At 36.5% G+C, this 22,487-nt stretch overlaps 1 protein-coding gene across 1 annotated transcript in view; it reads right to left on the reverse strand.

Moving 5' to 3' along the window:
• Nucleotides 1-1,476: 1,476 nt before the first annotated feature.
• The window catches only part of PSMD1 (proteasome 26S subunit, non-ATPase 1), a 95,354-nt gene continuing 74,343 nt past the window's right edge, over nucleotides 1,477-22,487 (reverse strand). Inside the window, exons 19-25 of the mRNA XM_045559668.1 lie at nucleotides 16,706-16,808; nucleotides 11,719-11,888; nucleotides 9,352-9,444; nucleotides 7,888-7,974; nucleotides 7,158-7,304; nucleotides 3,855-4,010; nucleotides 1,477-1,705 (exon numbers count right to left, since the gene is read on the reverse strand). Coding sequence (XP_045415624.1) covers nucleotides 3,864-4,010; nucleotides 7,158-7,304; nucleotides 7,888-7,974; nucleotides 9,352-9,444; nucleotides 11,719-11,888; nucleotides 16,706-16,808 — 747 coding nt within the window. The 3' untranslated portion in view covers nucleotides 1,477-1,705; nucleotides 3,855-3,863. The remainder of the gene's footprint in view (nucleotides 1,706-3,854; nucleotides 4,011-7,157; nucleotides 7,305-7,887; nucleotides 7,975-9,351; nucleotides 9,445-11,718; nucleotides 11,889-16,705; nucleotides 16,809-22,487) is intronic.

Here is a 22,487-nt window from a genome sequence, read left to right on the forward strand (position 1 = left end):
ATTTCACTCTAGATTTCCTTGCTCCTCAGCTAGCTCTCAGTGCTATGCATTTCCCAGAAAAACTAGGGGGAAAAATCCATCAGGAAAGCAGATACATAATCTGATCTCCGAATCTGATCCACATGACCATTTTACTTTATAGCTTGCAATGTTTAAAGCTATAACCTTCTCAAGACTTAAATTCTGAACTGCACTAACAGGAACTAGTGCTGACTGCTCCCTGAAATTCAATCTATTATTTTGTAGGGAATGTAATAACTTTGGCAGGAGGCCAGCGAATGTACCACCCCTCCCAGACTTCTCAATTTTGGACAGTGACACCATTGAGAGACTTCTGTTTTTTAAACATTTCATATATTAAGGGAAATGTAAGAGATAACTCCAAAACGCAAGCAATGTTAAGAGCTTGAACAGGAAGGACATAGCTAATGAGAAGCTAGGAAATGAGATAATTTCTTTTATAGAATCATCTGATATTCAGGAAACTAGGAATTTACAAAGGAGAGGATACAATGAAATTAACCAGCGAGTGGAGCTATCCTTTGGGATCAGTAACCTTTAGACCTGGACCTAATAACAAGGCTGTGGTAGATGAATGTCTTAGGGCTGATACAGGAGATTTTTCCTTTAATAACAATTTTGGTTTTTTTTCTTCCATACTCGGAAGACTATATCCTAAATTAAGAAGTCAAAGAATTAAGGTAGGAGCAAAGTGCCATTCATGTATAATTTTGGAAGCTACTTACTTTATTATACATGATTGAAGACCAAATCACAAAACAACACAAAACCTCTCAAATCCAGCTCTTATTCATCCCCATGTTCCAGTAAATCAGACTCATTTCATATGGCAGAACACAAGGAGATGGTGTACTTGTCAGAAGATCAACCCTGCCTGTTTATCCTAAAAGCCGAGTATCCATGAAAGGCTTGATAATCTAGAAATCAAAATTGTACTTGTCAAAACTAATTAAAGTGTATATACTTCAAATTTCTACATTTTATTGCTTTTAAGTTATACCTTAATTAAAAAAATATGGAAGAGTTGATGTTGATAAGTAGAAAGGAAAAAAAGGTACATTATTAGATCCTGTGGCTAATGAGATGAAATAATTTATTGTCCTTAACAGGGTCAAAAGCAGGAAACAAGCAAAGTTTGTTTTAAAAAAATGCTTTTTAGCTATCTAAACATTTTCTTTGGATCATTAAAGAGACTTCTTCAGTAAAGGATGGCAGTCCACTCTCCATTCCATTAAAAAAAGGCAGAGAATTCTTGCAGTGATGTGCAAGATTTGATTTTTTTCCCCATTATTCTCAAACGGCCTATAATTTAAGAATAGCTGAACTTTTTCTTCAATATGAAAGTCATGCATACTCATCCTAGCACATCAAGGATTTAGCTCTTTGAATTTGGGCATTTCATGGTGAGGAGAGGATTAGATTAATTTATTAAAAACCCAGGCTGAAAAACAAAAGTCTTGTCCATCTGGAGATTTTAATATATTTATTTGAAAACCAAGTTCTGTGAAAGAGCACACTAAATAGTCATATATCTTCTCTTCAACCAAAGACTTGCAGACAAGGTTCTTCAGGTCAGCGCAGAGGCAATGGTACATGCATTGAATAGCAGGTCTCAGCATGAATTTCCTCATAGGCATTTCCAATATGAGCCTGGACAATCTTCTTCAGAAGAGCAAATGAGATCCTGGGAAAGGGAATGGGGTGGTGGTAGAAGCTAGAGTCATTCTTAATTGCAAAACATTCTCTCTCTCTCTCTTTTTTTATTACTAGCTGTTGAAATCTAAAACTAGGCCCCAACCCTGCCTTTGCAGTCCTTATCCTAGTTTGGGTAAAGACAGACTATAGCTGTCAAACCCCTAATGGACTGGATATTTTACCCTTTAAAAACTAACAAGAATCTAGTTTCCAGCTATAAGCCTCCAAACCATTTTGTAGTTAACTGCCTTGAAGGCCATCACCACAGGGCTTCCTGTAAGGTATTATGAAAGGCTAAAGGAGGCTAATAGGTGTCATTTGCATTCTCCAATATAGACTGAGTGATCATGACATCTATACTGTCATGTGCTAGTTGGGTTAGGAAACCATCAAGCCTGAAAGATAATTTTTTTTCTTTCTTTTTGTTTGTTTGAGATAAGAGTCTCACTCTGTTGCCCTGGGTAGAGGGCAGTGGCATCATCATAGCTCACTGCAACCTCAAACTCCTGGGCTCAAGTGATCCTCCCGACTCAGCCTCCTCCCAAGTAGCTGGAACTATAGGCGCCGGCCACCACGCCTGACTAATTTTTTCTATTTTTGGTAGAGACCCTTGCTCAGGCTCGTCTTGAAGTCCTGGCCTCAAGTGATCCTCCTGCCTCGGCCTCCCAAAGTGCTAGGATTATAGGCGTGAGCCGCTGCACCCAGCCAATAATTTTCAAAAGTTAAGTTCAGGCCGGGCGCGGTGGCTCACGCCTGTAATCCTAGCACTCTGGGAGGCCGAGGAGGGTGGATGGCTCGAGGTCAGGAGTTCGAGACCAGCCTGAGCAAGAGTGAGACTCCGTCTCTACTAAAAATAGAAAGAAATTATATGGCCAACTAAAATTATATATAGAAAAAATTAGCCAGGCATGGTGGCGCATGCCTGTAGTCCTAGCTACTCAGGAGGCTGAGGCAGGAGGATTGCTTGAGCCCAGGAGTTTGGGGTTGCTGTGAGCTAGACTGACGCCACGGCACTCACTCTAGCCCGGGCAACAGAGCGAGACTCTGTCTCAAAAAAAAAAAAAAAAAAAAAAAGTAAGTTTAGATAACAGGGAAATTAGTATAAATCCCCCTTTTTCTAAGGCCCAAACTAATAGTCTCCCTGAGGCATGAATATATTTTCCTACAAATGGCAGAGTTTCTACCTTAATATTTATCTGAGATTTCTGTAAAGCTAGTCTGTGTAACACTCACCATGTTTGATTTGCAACTAGACTTTTAAATATAATACATGATATTGTCCTTATTTTGTTCAAAGCACAGAATAAATTCATAGATGTCTGAAAATGTGTTCATGCTAGGGTGGAATTAGGGAACCTTGATTATATAGTTCACCTGAGCCTTCAATTATGTGATGACCATTCAGAAGAAATGGGGCAACTAAGAGTGACAATTTCATAAATTATATTATTCTAATCTTTCACATCTAAAGACCCCTTCAATACTGTTAGAATACTGGCATAGTAATAATCTTTTTCAACTGGATGAAGCTATGCGGTGGGGTCTAAATGACCCCAAAGTCTCTATAAGCACCCTGAATTACACACATTGAATAAATGAATGTTAAGGCTTCTAGTGTCAAAAGCATTGCCAAAGGAGAAAGGCAGAGAGAAAATTCAGTGAAAACTGTATACCCGTGCTACTCAGAAGTGTGATGGATGGGACAGTGCCAGTCCAACTGTAACTGATCCACAAGGAACTTGCATCAGAATGTAAATCAGCTCCATCACTAAGCAAACTATACAGTTCAGATGGGAAAGACTTTTTTGGGGAAGACTTTGTGGATAAAAGAAGCATTGAGCAGATTTACATTCTAAAGCAAGTTTCCTATCTTCTTACAGAACTATAAAAACAGTTTATAGGTCAGCCACTTTGAATAGCATTGGCAGAGTAGTGTAGAGTCAAGGAAAAAAGAAAAAAGGAATTTCTTGTTACATATGCAGAAAGAGGTCAAAATAGGGGGAAGTTTTAATGCTGTTTAAGTAAATAAGTTATACTAAGCACAAAACGAAGGAAAACAGTGAGACGATGTCCTTGTAAAAAACATTTGTAAAGTAATGACAAAGAGGTTTTGCTTCATAATTTTGTTGCATACATACCTCTGGTCCTTAATCGTCAATATACTCAAATGGTTCTGGGGGTTCTGGCTCTTGTTCCTCCTCCTCAATTTTAGGGCCGTGTGCTGCCACAGGTTCCACCAGTTCTTCAATGTCTTCACTGGTATCCTTCAGAATGATGATGCCTCCGATTGAGAGCTGTAAACAGAGAGGCGGCAAAGAAGCACAAGCTCCACTCATATTTAAGCCTGCTCCACAATCTGGAGTGTACACTTATTGAATGGCACCTTAACAGTATTTGAATGATTCAGAAGTACAAACCTAGGGCAGAACTTTACTAAGATAAAGACAACGGTGATCTATAAGGAGTATTTGCAAACTTAACCCAGTGGCTCTGAATGGTATAATGTGTGATGCTGTTCTACTCAGCTGATGGATCCCAATTTAAGAATAGTGTTTCTCAGCCATGGATCTGGCTACTGGCCTCAGTCTGACTCGGGGGATAATGTTTCCTGTCCAAATACAATATTCTAATGCCTTCCTCCTCAAGATGTGGTCCTGGACTAGCAGCATCGTTACCACCTGGGAGCTTGCTGAAAATAAAGAAAAGCTGGGCCACCCCCCCTAGATCTACAGAATCTGCACTGTTAACAAGATCCCCATCCGTATGCGCATTCAAGTGTGAGAAGCACACTAGTCTAATATGTACTACGTTATTGTGCGATGACCATCATTCTGGACACAAGATAATTTGTAAATGAAAAACCAGCAGCAATTTCAGAACGATGGAGAGAACAGCATAAATATACCAGACATCTGAGTGTTTTTCACTTTGATCTATAAATCCTTGTCATGCAAGCCCATGAAAAAACAGATGGGAAACAAACGGAAAGCAGACTGTAGCAGCAATTCTATTAAGCCTTCTCCCAAACATATTAGCAGAAGGCAAATCCAAACACCAAACTATTCACCCATCTCTGGTGTGCTAATCTCATTCTATTTGCTTGCCTGTGTCAAAGGAAATGGAAAGCTGCTCTCTGTAATTAAATCAGTCAACAGTGGCAGGGCACATCTGGAAATAGCATATTTCTACCAAAGCACATTACTGGGAAGGAAAAGAAGCACAAGCACATTAGTCAAATGATTCACATATGTATAAGCATCTCTGCAGTTCAACCTAATCCGATTTTTACTCATCAGAACTCTGCCCTGCCACGCTATAAAACTGGTGTGCCTTCACGAATTTCCAAACTATTTCCCTTCTCCCAATACACACATATCCCTACATTTACCTAGAACCCTCTCCCTTAAAAAGTTTGCTCTTCTTGAAGAGAATGCATTTTATGAATGGACCCTGCCTTTACTACCAATACTCAACCCAGGAACAATCAGAGTATATGGTCACTGTCCTAATCCCTCCATGGCCTAAAAGTTTACTTGAACCTCCTAATTGACCAAATGGAGATGAATATGCTACCAAAGAGAAGAAAATACCCAGGTTCACAAGAAGACTTCCTATTTTTGGTAAACATTTGGCTCTAGGTTATTACTATTTCATGCTTAACTGGAATGAAATAATCCAACTCAAATCCTACAATATCATCCACACATGGAAAGAGCTGTTTATATCTATATACGGTTTAGATTTATTAATGCTGTATATGTTGGAAAGAAAGTTCACCCTCTAAGCAGTAAGATACACAATTTTCTGTTCTCTGGGAAAGCTAACGCCAACTGAATATATAGGCAATGAAACACTATAAAGTTTGTATTCTCCTGTCGTGTGTGTCCACTGAAGTCTCTGCTCAATCATCTAATGACTGGACAAGAATTTCCTTAAACATCTGGGAACACTAAGTCTCCCAGTCTTTGTTGGACTGTGTTGGGCTACACCTTCAACAGTCAGCCAGGCAGTTGACAATTATTCTTCAGCCTTCACTTCTTGCTTGCACAGAGGAAGTCTTTTGGATTTATAGATGGATCAACTGTTATAGCTCTGACTTGATTTGAGCAAAGACTTAACAAACATTTAGTTTCCAACTGTGGTATAACAGTGTGCTCATATTGCCTCCTTGCCTTGAGCATATGTCTATCTTTAGTTAATAATTGTCAAAAACATTGGGTATCTCATGTGCTTAGAGTATGCACTAGTTGTGTCCTAAGACATCTGTTCTGGATATGTATTCCACTGCAATTGGCAAGAAAAGTTTACAGACACTATTAGAATACATTCTCTGTAAAAATACCACTAAGATGAACTGGATTGCAGATCAGACAGTGACTGTATTTAAGGCGTCCACTGGCAGTTCTGTCAATTCATTGACTTAACACTACACAGCAACTACTACAGATTAGGTAGGAGATGGTATTACCAGACCAATTTTACAGATGAAGAAACTGACATTAAATGACTTGTATAGTCACACAGGTAAGAAATGGCAGAGCTGAAATATAAATTCCAGCTCTAAACCACTACAATATACTATCTTTCATTTCCTGCCTTTGTCTCCTCTAGTTGATAATCTAGTCATGTAAGAACTTGGCTCACAACTGTAGGTAACAGCTGCCTCTGACCCACTATCAGGCTGATAAGAATAAGTTTACTCTTGTTATGAGGATCTAGAAATCTCATCTCTGACATCTTTGATAGACCTAGCATCTGGATATCTTGAATGGGTCTACTGATGGCTCTTTAGTTTTTGAGGTACAAGAACCTGAAAGACAAAGGCAGTGTCACGCTTAAATTTCTGATAAGCATTTGTTACTAACATGAAATATTCTACCCTGGAATAAGTTAAATGACCCGAAGATCTTTTTTGAACTCTAAAATAATGTGTTTATGACAGCAGTGTAATTATGATGATTAACGTTTACTGAGCAGTCCCAGGTCTTGTTCTCAGTGCTTATGTATTAACTTGTTCAATTTGAGCCACATCCCTATGAGTTAGGGATGATCATCTCTACTGTACAGTAATGGAAATTGAGGCAGTGAGAAATTTAGTACCTAGCCTAAGGTCCCATAGCCTATAAGTGGTAGAATCAAGATTCAAATCCAGTATGCCTGGCTCTATAGTCTATGTTCCTAATCACTATGCTGTATTAGGAATGTCTATGGCATACATCTGTGGCAGAACAGGGGAGTTTTTTAGAGTTACACATAGAAAAGAAAAATTCCCCAAAATATATATGAAATGGAAGGAAATACTCTTTCTTTTGCTAAGAGATATCTTAGTACCAGAGAACTTGTTCCAGTGCTTTGGAGATTTATCTTTCTCTGTCAATATTCTATTGTTCTACAGATTACTATCCCATGGTATATAGAGCTAAGAGCCACTGGTAACTTACTGGTTTGAAAGGCTGGTATCTACAGGTCTCTGGCATGGTTAGGACCTTTAGCTGGGCAGGCATAACTCGGGCTGGGTTATCCAACAACTGGAAATTTGGCTCAGGTTCTTTTTTCTTCTCTTTTTCTTCCTTTTTCTCTGCCTCATCCTAGGGGAAAAAAAGGCTCAATAAAGGTTCACTTCTGTTCCACATCACTGAGTAATATTTGATAAGTTTACTGAGCAACTGTTATGTACAAAATGTAGTGGTAGTTAACAATGGAAGTACAACTAAAGTGATAATAGATTCAGAGGACAAATGTAACTCTGCTTGGGAATGAGAGTGCTATTTGACTTGGTTTTAAAGGATAAGACGGTAGAAAAACCAGCAGACATAAGTAAAAGAAAGTCTATTTAAAAGAATGACAATTTCTTTGCTTGAAAGGATTTTTCTTTCTCTTACCATCATCTCATTGTCTGCTAAAAATCCCACTATGCCCTTCAGAACCTATTTTGGTTGTCGTTTCCTCCAGGAACTTATTCCTGATTTGCATGCTTCTTCTATTCTTCCTACAAATGGATATAACTTCTAGTGTCCCTTTGAAGTAAAATTACATGATTCTATACACTGGGAACAGGATATTTGAAGGAAGCCATGAGCAAGGTATAGTAATGTTCGACTAAGGAAGAATCTGGACCATAACAGAGATAGATACTTCAACCCATATGACCAACCACCAAGTTATACCCACCACTTCCATTTTCTCCTCCTCCTTTTTTTCTTTTTCTTTTTCCTTCTTTTTAGCCTTGGCAGTTATAGATAACACAGCAGTAGAAACCTAGAGGAAGTGAAAAGGGTAAATCGTAATCCCTTAGCTATGTACAAACATATGAGGCCTACGAAGAACTCAGTCCTATAATACTATTCTGTTTCCTGGCAGTAAGTATTATAAAGAACAAAATAATCAGAGAATAAATGGGAATAACAAGGATATTTATTGACATAATTTACTACTATTGTCCAGGTGACTCTTTAGTTCTTGGAGGCTTGTGTCTAATATAACTCTCATCTTCTTTAATCTATAGCCCAGCCTGTATATAAATTTGCTGTCATGTGCTTCTAAGATAAAGATTTGGGTGCTATATCCTTTTTGCTTTATGGGGAAAGCACTGGAAAACACAAAATTTCTTCCAGTCCTGGTTGTAGAGATGTCTTCACTGGACTAGGTGCCTTACAATGATAATGGGTGAGTGGTTGGCCTGGAATTATCCTCCTTGAGGGGTCTCACTGAAATCAAAGGTGAAACAGGGAGTTTGAAAAGCTGGGCAATATTGGTGTAAAACTTTGTTTTAGAACTAAAAAGAGGGTATGAAATACAGCAGCCACCCTCAAATTTGGTCAATTATATAATTATTGCCACTTATATACAAAATTTACACCAAATAATTAACTGGATAATATGAAACATTATCCTGACAGAAAGAATTATTCTCCTATATGTAATGTGTCACGAAAGGATCCTTTTACTGAGTAAAACTTCATTGGCAAGTACAGCTCTCTAATCATTATTCTTTGGTTTAATACATATCAATGACTGGTAGGAGCATAAATTGATTATATCCATTTTGAAAAGTAAATTGGTTTGTACGTAAGAAAATAAATAATGTGTATTACTTCTGATCAAGTAATTTCACATCCAAGATTCTAACCTATAGACTTACTTGCCCAAGTGCACAAATGGATGTGTATAAAGACTTTCACTCCAGCCTCATTTGTAGTAGTGATAAATTAGAAATAATTTTAAATGAAACTAACGAAAGAACCAGTATGACAAATAATGCTACATTCATAAAGGCATGGCTTGGTAGCTTTGGGAAAAAAATGAGATCCATATACACTATAAGTTTTAAAGACATGTTAAAGTGAAAACAAGATGTAGAATAGTATGTAGAGAATAATTCTATTTGTGGTGTAAAAAGTATTGACATATACAGAGAAAACACACACAGGGATTCACCAGCTGTGACTCCTGTGACATGGGACTTGGATGACCAAGACAGAAAAACGGCGTTCACTTCATATTCTTGTGTAATGTTAGATTTTTACCATGAGAAGTATTACTTTTAAACATAAAACATATTTAAAAACAAGCACAGGTAAAACACTCAGCTCCTAGATGTAAGTACAAATGCTGCTCAAAGGAACAAGAACATACCTTTTCCTTTTCCTTTTCTTTTGGTACTTCCAGAGGGGCAGGATATGCAAATGTGGATGGTTTACAGTTTGATTTATACTGAACTTTTGGCATCTGAAGAAATAAAAGAACTTGTTTTTCCTCCTCCATTAAAATAACATCAAGACTTAAGTAAGATACAAAAAAGAGACCAGAAGTTTCAATGCTGACTAGATGTTCAACCATGTTATCACTACTCTCTGAAAGACATCTGTCTTTTCTTGTTGAATTAGTTTTTAGGTGCTTTACAGAATTACTTGTAGTTCCCTATGCTTTTCTGAAGCTGTGCCTTTGAACAGGCATCCCTTTATCTCACCTTTACTAACAACCTACCCTGCTTCAATGGATTAAGTCCTACTCATGGTATGAGCATCCGATCAACTGTTACCTCCTTTGTAAAGCTGTCTGATTGACTTTCTGTCCCAAACTTCCATGTTCCTTCCTTACACCACACTAACTAATAAGCATGCATATATTAATAGTTTCCTGGCCAAGCGCAGTGGTTCACGCCTGTAATCCTGGGACTCTGGGAGGATCGCCTGAAGTCAGGAGTTTGAGACCAGCCTGAACAAGAGTGAGATCCTGTCTCTACCAAAAAATAGAAAAAATTAGCCAGGCATGGTGGCATGGGTCTGCAGTCCCAGCTACTGAGAAGGCTGAGGCAGGAGGATCACCTGAACCCAGGAGCTGGAGGATGAGCTATGATGCCACCACACTCTAGCTGGGGCAACAGAACAAGACTCTGTCTCCATTAAAACAAACAAAAAAAATGTTTCCACATCATTTAATTATGCCTTATAAGAGTCTAACATGAGCCTAAGGGAAAGTCAGCTTCATATTACTTAGTGGTCAGGTTTAAAATTCTTTGGTGTGAATTTTTCTCTATTACCCAATTTACATTGATGGGAGGATGGTAATAAGCACCACATTTACTAGGGCAAGGAAGCTTATCTTCTCCATCTCACTTTTTTTCTTTTTCTTTTTTTTTTAGAGACAGGTGCTCACTCTGTCACAGCTCACTGCAACCTCAAACTCCTGGGCTCAAGCAATCCTCCAGCCTCAGTGTCCTGAGCAGCTGAGAGTATAGATGTGCACTACCATAATCCAGTTAATTTTTTTCTTTTCTTTCTTTCTTTCTTTTTTTTTTTTTAAGAGATGGGGTCTCGCTATGTTGTTTCTCAGGCTGGTCTCAAATTCCTAGCCTGAAGCCATCCTCCCGCCTCAGCCTCCTGTGTAGCTGGGTCCATATGGCTTTGATAGTAAAGAATGAAAACAGAGATCACAAAATTATTTGGCAGAGAATAAAAGCCCCTTTACAGGATGTTTAATTATAGTGTTAAAGGTTATGGATTGGGAAACCAAACGATCCTTATTTTGAGAAATAAAACTGCTTAATATTTACAAATGGGAGCAGTTTTAATACTGAAACACTTAAAGGATAATTGGCTATACATCTATACAGCAAAATCAATACAAATGAAACATTCTAACTTTATCAGCCAATTTTTGGCCTAAAAATTTTCCACTCTGAAAATTTAATAGAACAGTGATGACTAGACATAAAAATTATTTTAAGGTCAAAAAGCCTTTTGACCTATAAAGAACAAGAAGATGAATCATCAGGTCACAGGATTGAGAAAGACACAAACCCCTATTAAAAAATATGATTAAAAATGTGATGACAAAGCATGCAGCACCTTAAGTTTTTGACTTAAGTGACCAGTTTCATTCTGGCAGATTTGCTGGCTCCTCACTGCTGGTCTTATTCTCTGCCACTACCAAAGGGACATCCTCCTATTTTACTTTTTCCTTTAGTAACAATTCTTTCTTCCATCAATCACTCTAGTATCACATAACTCTGAAACATGTCCCTGACTCAAATCTTCCTTCCTTAATATTAAGATTTAGTTTAGGTTCTCATTCTACCTTGCTCAGGTTACCACAATAGCATTTTAATGGCTTTTCATTGATACCAGAATGATCTTTCTAAAATGCAAATCTCATGTCATCTGTCTACTTGAAACCTTTCAACAGCTCCCACAGCCTTTAGTATTAAATAAAATTCATCAGAGTGGTCTACAAAGCCTCTTCGTATCTTTGATTTAGCCCTCTCTTTCATCATTCCCTCTCAATTGATTTACTCAAACTAGTAAGGAGACATGATTTTTAAAACTTCTGCTGACACACTCCACTTAACAAGGTGATGACTCAAATTGAAGGTAAAACATGTTATTGATGAGATGCTAACTAATCTTTAAAATTTCATGGAAACCCTTGCGAGTGGGTGGTATATATCAATAAGATATGGCGAACAGGATGTACTACAAAGTTGAGGTCTCACAAACATACCTTTAAGTCCTTGTTAAGGCCAATGACACAGGTAGGGGTATAAGCCAGTGACAGGAAGTGTGAAAGAGGAAACCAGAACCAGAACTGGGTAAAGACAAGGACACCAACCACGGAAGGCATATGAGTGTGCCCAGTCCTGGACTGTAAGGAGATTGTGACATTATGACCACCTGTAAAAAAAGAGAAACTATGAACAGCAATCCAGTGGGGTAATGATAAAGATTTCTAAGTACTGCATTAGGAAAACATCTGGTGATTATTTTAAGAGCACAGTTCATACAATCTAATATACAGTCCTTTGAATTAGTCATTGAGTTATCTAGGCTCTCAAAAATTGGAAATGCTGTACTTTAACTGGACTCAGGGTAAATTTAGATCTTCTTTACCCATAGGCAGGTATTTTTCAAAAACTAAGCCTGAAGGGTATCAAAACTGTGACGCTAAATTAAATATTAATCTATATTATGTATTAGCTTTTAATGTGGTAATAATTTATTAATAGCACATATATTTGCAAGCAACAGCAAAGAGGCAAGAGGAAGATATTGTTAACTTAGTTTTATGCTTTCTGCTTTAATCATATGTCTGAATGCAGAAAAATACATATTTATAATATACTCACACATTTATAAAATATATGTAACAGGCCACGCGTGGTAGCTCATGCCTATAATCCTAACACTTTGGGAGGCCAAGATGGGAAGACTGAGGCCAAGAGTTCGAGACCGACCTCAACAACATGGCAAGACTCCATCTCCACAAAAAACTTAAAAAATTAGCTGGGCATGGTGGCACGCACCTGTAGTCCCAGCTACTTGGGAGGCTGAGGCAAGAGGATCACTTAAGCCCAGGAATTTGAAATTGCAGTGGGCTATGATGATGCCACTGCCCTCTAGCCTAGGCAACAGAGCAAGACTCTGTCTCAAACAAACAAACAAAAATAACAGTAAAGAATATGTTCTGACTCTTGCTCTTTTAGGTGTTAAGCAGCATAAAAACTATTAGAATTATGAGAAATACTCGTTATCAGTTATGAAGATTTATGTGCAACTACAGAAAAATCCAAGTAAAGTACCAAGCATTACTCTATGAATTATTAAATCACTGAAATTGGTAGGAGGCAGCTCTTACATTAACTAGCCTTGTGACCAGAGACAAATCATTTTACTTCTTTTTTTATTTTTTGGAGATAGGGTTTTACTATGTTGTGATTTTGAACTCCTGGTCTAAAGTGATCTTCCTGCCTCACCCTCCTGAATAGCTGGGACTACAGGTGTGTGCCACCACGCCCGGCTCACTTTACTTCTAAGAGTCTTTTTTTCCATTGGCAAAATAAGGGTATAAACTTTAGTACTTGAACTAGAGCACTAGAACTAACAAAAGAAAACTTTTGACCTTCAATTCTTGATTCAACTGAAAATTTTCTGAGGAACCACAATTTGTAAAACAACAAAATCAGAGCTGATTCTGTCTAATTGGAAGTTTGGACTGTTGGGAGGGTATATGGCTTAGAACCTGACCTGTTTCACCTACCTTTTGCCATATCCCCTAGACTATTCCTCTAGAGAGTACAGAGAAGCACAGTTTGCAAGCCAGTGACCCAGAGCTATGGTCCAAGCTATCAGAGTTAGACAGCTGGATCTTTACTGAGCTCTTGTAAGGTTGAGATTCTAGGAGGCTATTAGGGGTTGCAAACTTGAACGTCTTTAGGAATGAGATAGGTAAACAAATGGGAAAAAGTGCACTGGGAGAAGTGGGGAATTGAAGTAAACTGGAAAGCACATGTTTTATTTAATGGGAACATGTTACTAGAGGTGTATGTCCAAGGTCACTAGGTCATTTTGTTTTTAAAAGTAGACTCTATCTGGATTTTGTCCAAAATCTTGCATATTTTATTAGCAAGGTAAAATAAAACACATCTTTGTCAGATTTGGCTCAAGGGCAAGTGTGTTACAACCTCTGGTCCATAGTAATGGTGTAAGTGGTATATCACAGAACTTCGAAATTCAAATCTGTTAGTTTGTATAATACAGCCTATAACAATGGGGCTTGTCTGTGCCTAATCAGGATCCTAATTTGAATTACAATGCTGGATTCTAGTCGCTCACATTTCACTTCTCTTGATCTCAATATTTTGTAGGTGACCACATTTTGCTTGGTTGTAGTTAAGTACTGACTTGACTTTATTAAACCAAACAGCATTTTAATTTTTGCAAGAATTAGGTTTCTACTGTTCAACCAAGTAATCTAGATTTTCTTAGGACTCCACTATAGATATTTCATTTAAGATTTTTATCTAAAAAAAAAAAGGTCAGGTATACTTTAATTTTGTTTTTCCCATAGGACTTATGTACATTTATTGTGTGCTTATACTCTTCCCAATGCTAACCCCTACAATCACTGAATGCTTAATATATATTGAGAATTATGATTAAAATACTGGAAAAGATCCCAAGGAGACTTCAGTCTAGTGAAGATGACAGATCATTAGATAATTAAAATAAGATATAACGTATTATGATAGCTATAAATCTGGGTGCTAGTAGGAACATACAGCTAAGCAAGGTATCTAACCTAGGGTAGGAGAGAGGGAAAGGCTGCCTAGAGAATGTGCTATTAGATCTAAGTTCTGAAGCTGAATTTCCTTTTATTCCAATGAACCTTATCTTCTTCAGACTTAGAAACTAAACTAGCCTTTTGTTCTAACATTCTGAAAGTTAATAAACCAGGGAGAGTTTATCCTATTGATAGTTTATAGTTTAACAGACTTCAATCATAAATCTTCTTAATCTTCAGCTTTTCTCCCAGAAGAGTCCAAATCATTGAGTGAGTTCTCATAAATTTCAACTTCATTCCTTCTTTTGAAGTTGCCCTCTCCAGACTTTTCTCTACTACCACTAACTTTACTGAGAGGGGACCAGGACTGAAAATTTTTCTAATGCAGTTGGATAGGATATTAAAAAGTGAAAAAGGACAAGAGAATAATTTTATGCTCAAACAGTGAACACTATGTATAAAACTTTTATTTATTAAATACCTGAAGCAAAATCGTTACAAATAAAAAGAAATGGAAAGAAGTACCAAAACTTGATTGGTCCACAACAAATCAAATAGAGGGGCTCTAAAAGAGGAAGGAAGGAGGGAAAGACAGAGATGACTTTTTGTAAAGATGGCAGAATAAAGATAAAGCACAGAATTATTCTCCCCCAACTCTTAACAAATAACCCTAATATAGTAAAAAAACAGCAAAAGCCTATAGTAATGCTGAACGAACGAACAAGTAAAGGGTTGTAGTTTAAAATCGTAAACTTCAAAAAGTGGCAGCTAAAAGTTGAAAAAAAGATTATGGAGTAGTAAAATGTTACTACTAAATCCTGTTTTAAACACTCATTACCAAAAGAAGTCACTCTGAAAAGGCTGTATGATTCCAACTACATGACATTCTGGAAAAGGCAAAACTAAAACCATGGAGACAGTTCAGGTAGGCTGTGTAAGTTCAGGAGATCTGCTGTACAGTATGGTGACTATAGTTAATAATAATGTACAGTATACTTGAAAACTGATAAGAGAGTAGATCTTAAATATTCTCACGACAAAAAATGATAAGTATGTGAGGTGATGGATGTGTAAATTAGCTTGATTTAACCATTTTACAATGTGTATATATATCAAAACACCATGTACACATGTTACACATGTAAATATATATGATTTCTATACCTAAGGTATATCAACTATACCTTAATAAAATAAATAATATAAAATTATGGAGATAGTAAAAAGATCAGTGGTTACCAGGGGCTTATAGGGAGGGTGAGGAGGAGTGAATAGGTGGAACACAGAGAATATTTGGGGCAGCAAAACTATTCTGTATGATACTGTATGGTGGAAACATGTCATTAAAGATTTGTCAAAACCCATAGAATGTACAACATAGAGAATGAATCCTAATGTAAACTAGGGACTTCAGTTAGTAACAATGTATCAACATTGGCTCATCAGTTGTACTGAATATACCACACTAATACAAGACACTAATAACAGGGGAAATTGGAAGGTGATTCTTAGTTGACTGAGAAGGAAAGAATGACTGCAACAAACATGGCTAACAGAATGTTTTCATTAGAAGAAATAGAGATGACTAATAAATATTTTTAAACGCTCCCCTAATAACAGGACTGCTACAAAAACCTAAAAACCTTGAGATGTTATTCCTCACTTTTCAAATTAGCTTTTCAAAAACAAAACAAAACAAAAAACAGGGATCATACTCCACATGGATAGAATACAATAAGAAAATACAATGAAGTAGGTATATGCTCTTTTCCTTTTACTTTATGGAGATGTCACCAGTAATAAAGTTAAGGAATATGTCTGAGGAACCCCAAGACTAAGGAACACCACTCTGTCTTTTGAAACAGACCATGGTGTATATAGTGGTGAATTCTGGAGCCAGATAGCACAGTATGCCATACAATTATTAGGTAAATATTCCATGAATCTTATTTTAGGAGTGATTTGGCTGCTAGAATTTGTTTAAAACATATTTTCCTCAAAAATTTTTTAATGTTAACTTGTTTAAAGTTATATAAACTAAGAAAATTAAGGAAAAAAAATCAGCCAACACTCGTGGAGGACTTTTCTAAGTGACAGGCACCGTTCTAACTGCTTTGCATGTCATGTATTTCAAACCCTCCCACCACTATGAGGTAGACTGCACAAGACAAATAAGTAAACACAGAGAGGGAAAGTACCTTCTCAAGTTTGTGTAGCTAGCACTGTAAAGGGACTAGGATTCAAACTCTAACAGTCTGCACTCTTAATGACTGTGTTAAAAATTATCACTATGAATTGTAGGCTCCAAATTTTCTCCAGGAATAATTTGCCTCAGACTCAATTTCCACTGTCATATAATCAGAGCAGATAGTTATTTCATTAGACTTAGTTTTAATAAATAAATAAATCTGGAAGACTTAAAAATATTTACCTGCATCCAGTATGCCCTGGGCCAGAATAGCCCCAAACTTGGCCATGACATCATCATGTTTATCATTGATGACTTTGGAATACAGCTGTCTGAACTGATTCACCTGAGGGAGCAAGAAAAAGAATTATAGTCTAATTCTACTTGTGGTACCATTTTAGAGCAGGGACAGATTGCTCAAATAGTAATGAGACTTAGTTCTGAATTTCATAATGTTCAAAAAGAGAGGGATATGGACCAGACTTGTAGGTAGGAAGCTTCTGTGGTTGAAATCATGGGTGTCAGGACTTTTCTGGTGTGGGAGCACCAGCTCTGTTTTCAATCCTCATTCCACAGTGGATGATTCAAGGTCAAGGGAATGTTGAATGCAATTTCATACCGTAACACTGTTAGTCAGTAAGCCTAAACAGTCCAAGTGAACACTAAGGCTTTCATTGCATTTTGAATTACAGCTACTCTGCTTACTATCAACCTTGCAGTTTTCCTAAAAGTAATCCTTCAGTTCCACCTTTAAGTAAACTACCCTTCACTCAACCCGTGTGAGGTATTTTGGATTAAGTATATTCACATATACAGTAAAGATTTTCATTATGCACACACATTAATTTTCCCGAGGACTTGTCAGAATCAGTACTCTTATCAAAAGTAACAACAAAATGGAAAACGTGCTAACTGACTTAGGGTAGGATTACTGGTAATTTCTGTTTGCTTCTTTATCCTTTTCTGAATTTTCTAAAATTTGTACGTATTACTTTCATAATTAGAAAATAATATTTATAAAATATATTCTTTATAAATAAAGGGAGAGATTCTTTTAAATCTGTGTGGGTGACAATAAGGAAACTATTTTATGCTTCTTCTATGTCTTACACTTCTCTGTTTTCCCAACAGTGCTTTTCAAATGGTAGGCACCCAGGAAGAAGTCTGCTTGTTCAAGAAGCACATGATCATGGAGCTCCCCAAATCTGCCAAAAGCAGAAAATACCAAATTTGAGTTTCCTAATAAAATGACTTCATCTGCATTACATATTCTTCAGAATCTTTCCCCCTCTTCATTTGTCTTGGTCTGGGAGGCCACAATGTGACATAGTGGCAGAGTAATATAGAATTAGACAACCTGGCTTACGAATATCTCTGCTCTTATAAGCTGTTTGGGTAAGTTACAAGATTTTCTGAGTTTCTGTTTCTTCGTCTCTACAGGGATGATAGCACCTACCTTACATGGTTGTTGTAAGGATTCTATGAGGTCACACATAAGTAATGTAATGTGTAAAAGACTTCTTATGGTTCAGTAACTATTGCTGTCTTAATATATGGAGGCCGATCTTACCAGTCCTTCCTATTATCTCTGCAACTAAGTAATATTTCTGCTAACAAAATAATATTCCTTAAACATGGCTCTCATTTTTTATTCGTAGGCATCAGAAGAATGTAGCAGGGAAATAATGACCTAACTTGGCCACTGCCTACCACATGACCACTTGTAAGCCACTCACTTCTCTAGGCCTTACTTTCTTTAATTATAAAAACCCAGCATGATTAGATCATCACTAAATTTCCTTCTAGCTTAAAAAAATCCTAAGGTTTGATGCTTTTATTCTGGTTCACCAGGTCAAATTCCTTTGATTCTGAACTTATTTTAGATGAACACTTACATTACCTTATTTAGGATGGAAATTTTTTGTGCTAAAGGTTTATGAAATATTTCATGAACTTATAAAAAGAAACACTGAACAAAGCACTGAACGTACACTATAGGGAAGAATTTAAATATAAAATTGCACTCAAAACAATAGGAAAGCATTCAGTAAAAATGAAAGATGGACTAAAAAAATCAATGCAAACATAATAATCGGCTTACCCAATTAATATGAAGTAGAATACTTTAAAAATCTGGTTTTTATCATTTAAAAAATTTTCTTCACATTTTATTTCGTATGTATCAGTAGCTTAATTTTCATTATTATCATATTTGGCAAAAAATTATTTTAGTAGATTAGGACATTACATTAAATTTGGAAGGCAACTTTAGATCATTTGGTCTACTTCCTCTATTTTACAGATGTGAAGATTGCAGTAAGACAAATGAAACAACTGGCATGGTTACCATCACAATTAATGGCAATCAGGGTGAGGATCATCATTTTCTAACTTGGTTTCATTGTTATGAATAGTATCCCACCCCACAAAACCCAAAAAGTAGCATTTGTAGGACAAAATCATATTAACTTGTTATTTTATATCATGAAAATCTCACAAAACAGACAATTAAAATTTTAGGCAACTCTGTTATCTATTATATATGAGTATCCAAAATCTACCTTCTCTAAAATCATGCAATTTTAATATTCATCATGTTCTTAACTCTACACCTTATACTGCTGGAGAAAAGCCCTCTCTTGGCTGTCAGGGGAAAAGAAATGAAGTTCCTTGGAGTCATTTCTGTTGGTACTTATTACTGGGTATATCTCTTCCTTTCTACCTTTTCTATCTTCCTGGTTATAGAACCGTAGCTGCACATCAAGGAACGTGTTGGGTTTTTTTTTCTTTTCTCTGTGACATTACATCTGTGGTTATGACTTCAACTATGTCTTCTTCCTTTTGTGAAATCCTTGAGACCAGGTGTATTTTAGAACTCAGAATTTAGAAAGCTAACATGACGCAATATATTATGCAATACACCAGTGGAGTGTGGGGCAACATCCCATAATCAAACAAATTACTATTTCTGAAGCAGTACAATATATGAATATTTACATTGGCATAATGGCTATAAATGAGTTCATAATTGGGTCAAGTTTTGTAGCCAAATGAGACCTTAAAAACAAACAAACCTCTTTTGAATTTTCAGAGCTTTTTGGATTTTATAATTGTAGATCAAGGGCTATGAATTTACATAACTTCTTTATGGCTAGTTTCCAAATCTTTCTTTATAGTTCTTTTTTCCTATGCTCCCACCATCTTATTTCCAACTGACTTGCTGTCATCTCAAACTCAACATATCTAAATGAAAAGTGTCTTTACTTTTCCTTCAAAATATTCTTGCTGATGCTACTGTGATTTCCCCATTATCAGGATCCCAAATTATGTTTTCAGCTCCCTTCTCAATTTTATTACTATAATTTTGTTAATGATAATTCCTTGTAGCCTTTTTCTTTGTTATTAACACTGACAGGCCGGGTGCGGTGGCTCACGCCTGTAATCCTAGCACTCTGGGAGGTCAAGGCAGGAGGATCGTCTGAGCTCAGGAGTTTGAAACCAGCCTGAGCAAGAGCAAGACCCCGTCTCTACTAAAAATAGAAAGAAATTAGCTGGACAACTAAAAATATATAGAAAAAATTAGCCGGGCATGGTGGCGCATGCCTGTAGTCCCAGTTACTTGGGAGGCTGAGGTAGAAGAATTGCTTGAGCCCAGGAGTTTGAGGTTGCTGTGAGCTAGGCTGACGCCACGGCACTCTAGCCCGGGCAACAGAGCGAGGATCTGTCTTAAACGAACAAACAAAAAAACACTGACACCATAAGAGTCCAAGCCCCTATCTTAAGTTAATGGCATGATAATATAGATAGCCTACTACTTATAAATGTGTTATGCTATACAATATCATCTTATGAAATTTCATGCTTATAAATTCATCCTATAAAAGTTCACATATTTCTGTACAGAAATATCTCTAGGCTATCACGATGGTCCACAAAAGCCTAATCTACCCAAATCATGATTTATTTTAGAATTGCAGCAACTTACCAAGCTTGGCTAAATATGATCCTGCTTCCAAATAGGGTACTTGTCAATGGAGGGAGAAGCTTCCCTGTACCACCAGCCTTAGGCCGGATAATATTGGCAAGGAGGAGCACCAGATTCTGTTCTTATATTGTAATATTCTGATGTGATTTTATATATGATATTTAATATATACATGTTCACATAACTGATAAATTTCATTTAACAAGCGAAACAAAAAGTAGATGTTTCATAAGGAGGAGAGTTGGGTTCCTGTGAAAAAATAGCTCCAAGGACTTACAGGAAAACATTATTCTAGTTAAATGTAAACCTCTGGTCTAAGGGCTTTCTAAATTGGGTGTGTGGATGTTCCTTGGTCTATGTGGGTGTGAGCCAGCGAGAAACTGACAGATGCAAAGCAAAGATGTACTGGAGTTACTTCAACTAAGAGCACCACAGGTAGAGCTAAGTGTTAGGGATGTAACATATATTAACGATTACATAAAAACATCTCCTCTGGAAATTTTCTTTGTGAATCTCACAAAATATCTGAGAAACTTTTCTTTTGGATTTCTTTGAGGAAGGGTTATAATTCTTGATGAAATTAACATTTGATCTTTGCTTTGAAGCTGTTTACATTTTATTTCATGGACAGTTTGCAACCTTCCACCAACTAGGACTCTGTATCCTTAAGAATTTATTCCTCTTCAGTTTTTATTAACAGCTTTTTTGGGGGGAAAAATATATGCCACCCCAAGAATATTAATGTTGTTTTGCTGACAATTATCAGATTAAGGAAAGATTATGATATAAACCGTAGTCCACAAAGTTCTTTATTATTTGCTTAATAACAGAAGACAATGAAATAGACTTATACTTTTAAGAATTTATAAGCTGAGTAACAACTTCACTTTAGGGGGTAGTGTTTCCTGAAAGAATTTTTGTGTTTTACAACACCATATATAGTTTTGCTTTTGTAGTCAGTGGTGTACACACTGACATTTGCCCACCAGTTTATATAAATGGCAATGATTACTAGCTGTAACTTCATTTTAATATACTTAATCAAGAATTATTCAGAATCCAAGATTCTGATACAAACTGAAGATGGCAGTTTGCCCATGTATTTACTAAGATTTAGTTCAACCATATTTCTTGGAATGATTAAAAATTACTATTTAAATTGCTGCATTTTTTTCACTTTTTCTAAATACAAAACTTATTAAAATTGAATGCTTTTTTAAGCCACCCAACCTACCCCCAAAGGACTCTGCCATTGTTGTTATGGAGGTTATGATTGTAAAATCAATAAATTCCTACATCAGAGGATGGGAAGATGGTAAAACATTTGTCTTGTTGATAATACAAGTCACATGAAAGCAACATGTGAGGTCAAAGTGAATAAATATCTATATATTACTGTTAGAGGAGGTACATTCCATAACCTAAACTTACTTCTTTAATGACATTACTCAGTTGGAGAACCTCCAAAAGCTCAGTTGAAGATCAAAAGCAGAAATAAAAGATGTAAAAGCTACTCATATGATAGCTGTTATACTTAAAAAAAAAAAAAAAAGAAAAGAAAAAGAAATGTGGTCTGTGTTTGGAAAGATGTTTATATTCTAGAAGATGTCATTTATTAAGTAATGTATTATAAAAACAGGATGAGAAGTCAGATTCTATCTTTGCAATATACAATTTTTGGAAGTCTTAGAAATAATTTTGAGACACAGAGAGAAAAGGGAGAGAGAGAAGCACTGGATAAATGAAACAAAAATGATAGCAACTGCTTATAAACTGAAATTTATTAAACAAAACTCTATAAAATTAGAATGAATAATCAATGACTTGAGTTCTGAAAAATTTTTTTCCACCTTCCCAAATCTACTTTCCTGAAAATGAGGGTAGTGTTCATATCTGCTCGATGAGGCAGAAGACAGAATGTCAATAGTTTTCTGTTGTCAATTTTTTGACTACTTCCCATATATGAACAGAATTAATAGAAGGATGATAAATGCCCTAACTTTAAGCCAAGAATAAAAAGATCTGGGCTGGGCACAATGG

The sequence above is a fragment of the Lemur catta genome, chromosome 8, assembly GCF_020740605.2.
Source record: "Lemur catta isolate mLemCat1 chromosome 8, mLemCat1.pri, whole genome shotgun sequence".
Lineage (NCBI taxonomy): Eukaryota > Metazoa > Chordata > Mammalia > Primates > Lemuridae > Lemur > Lemur catta.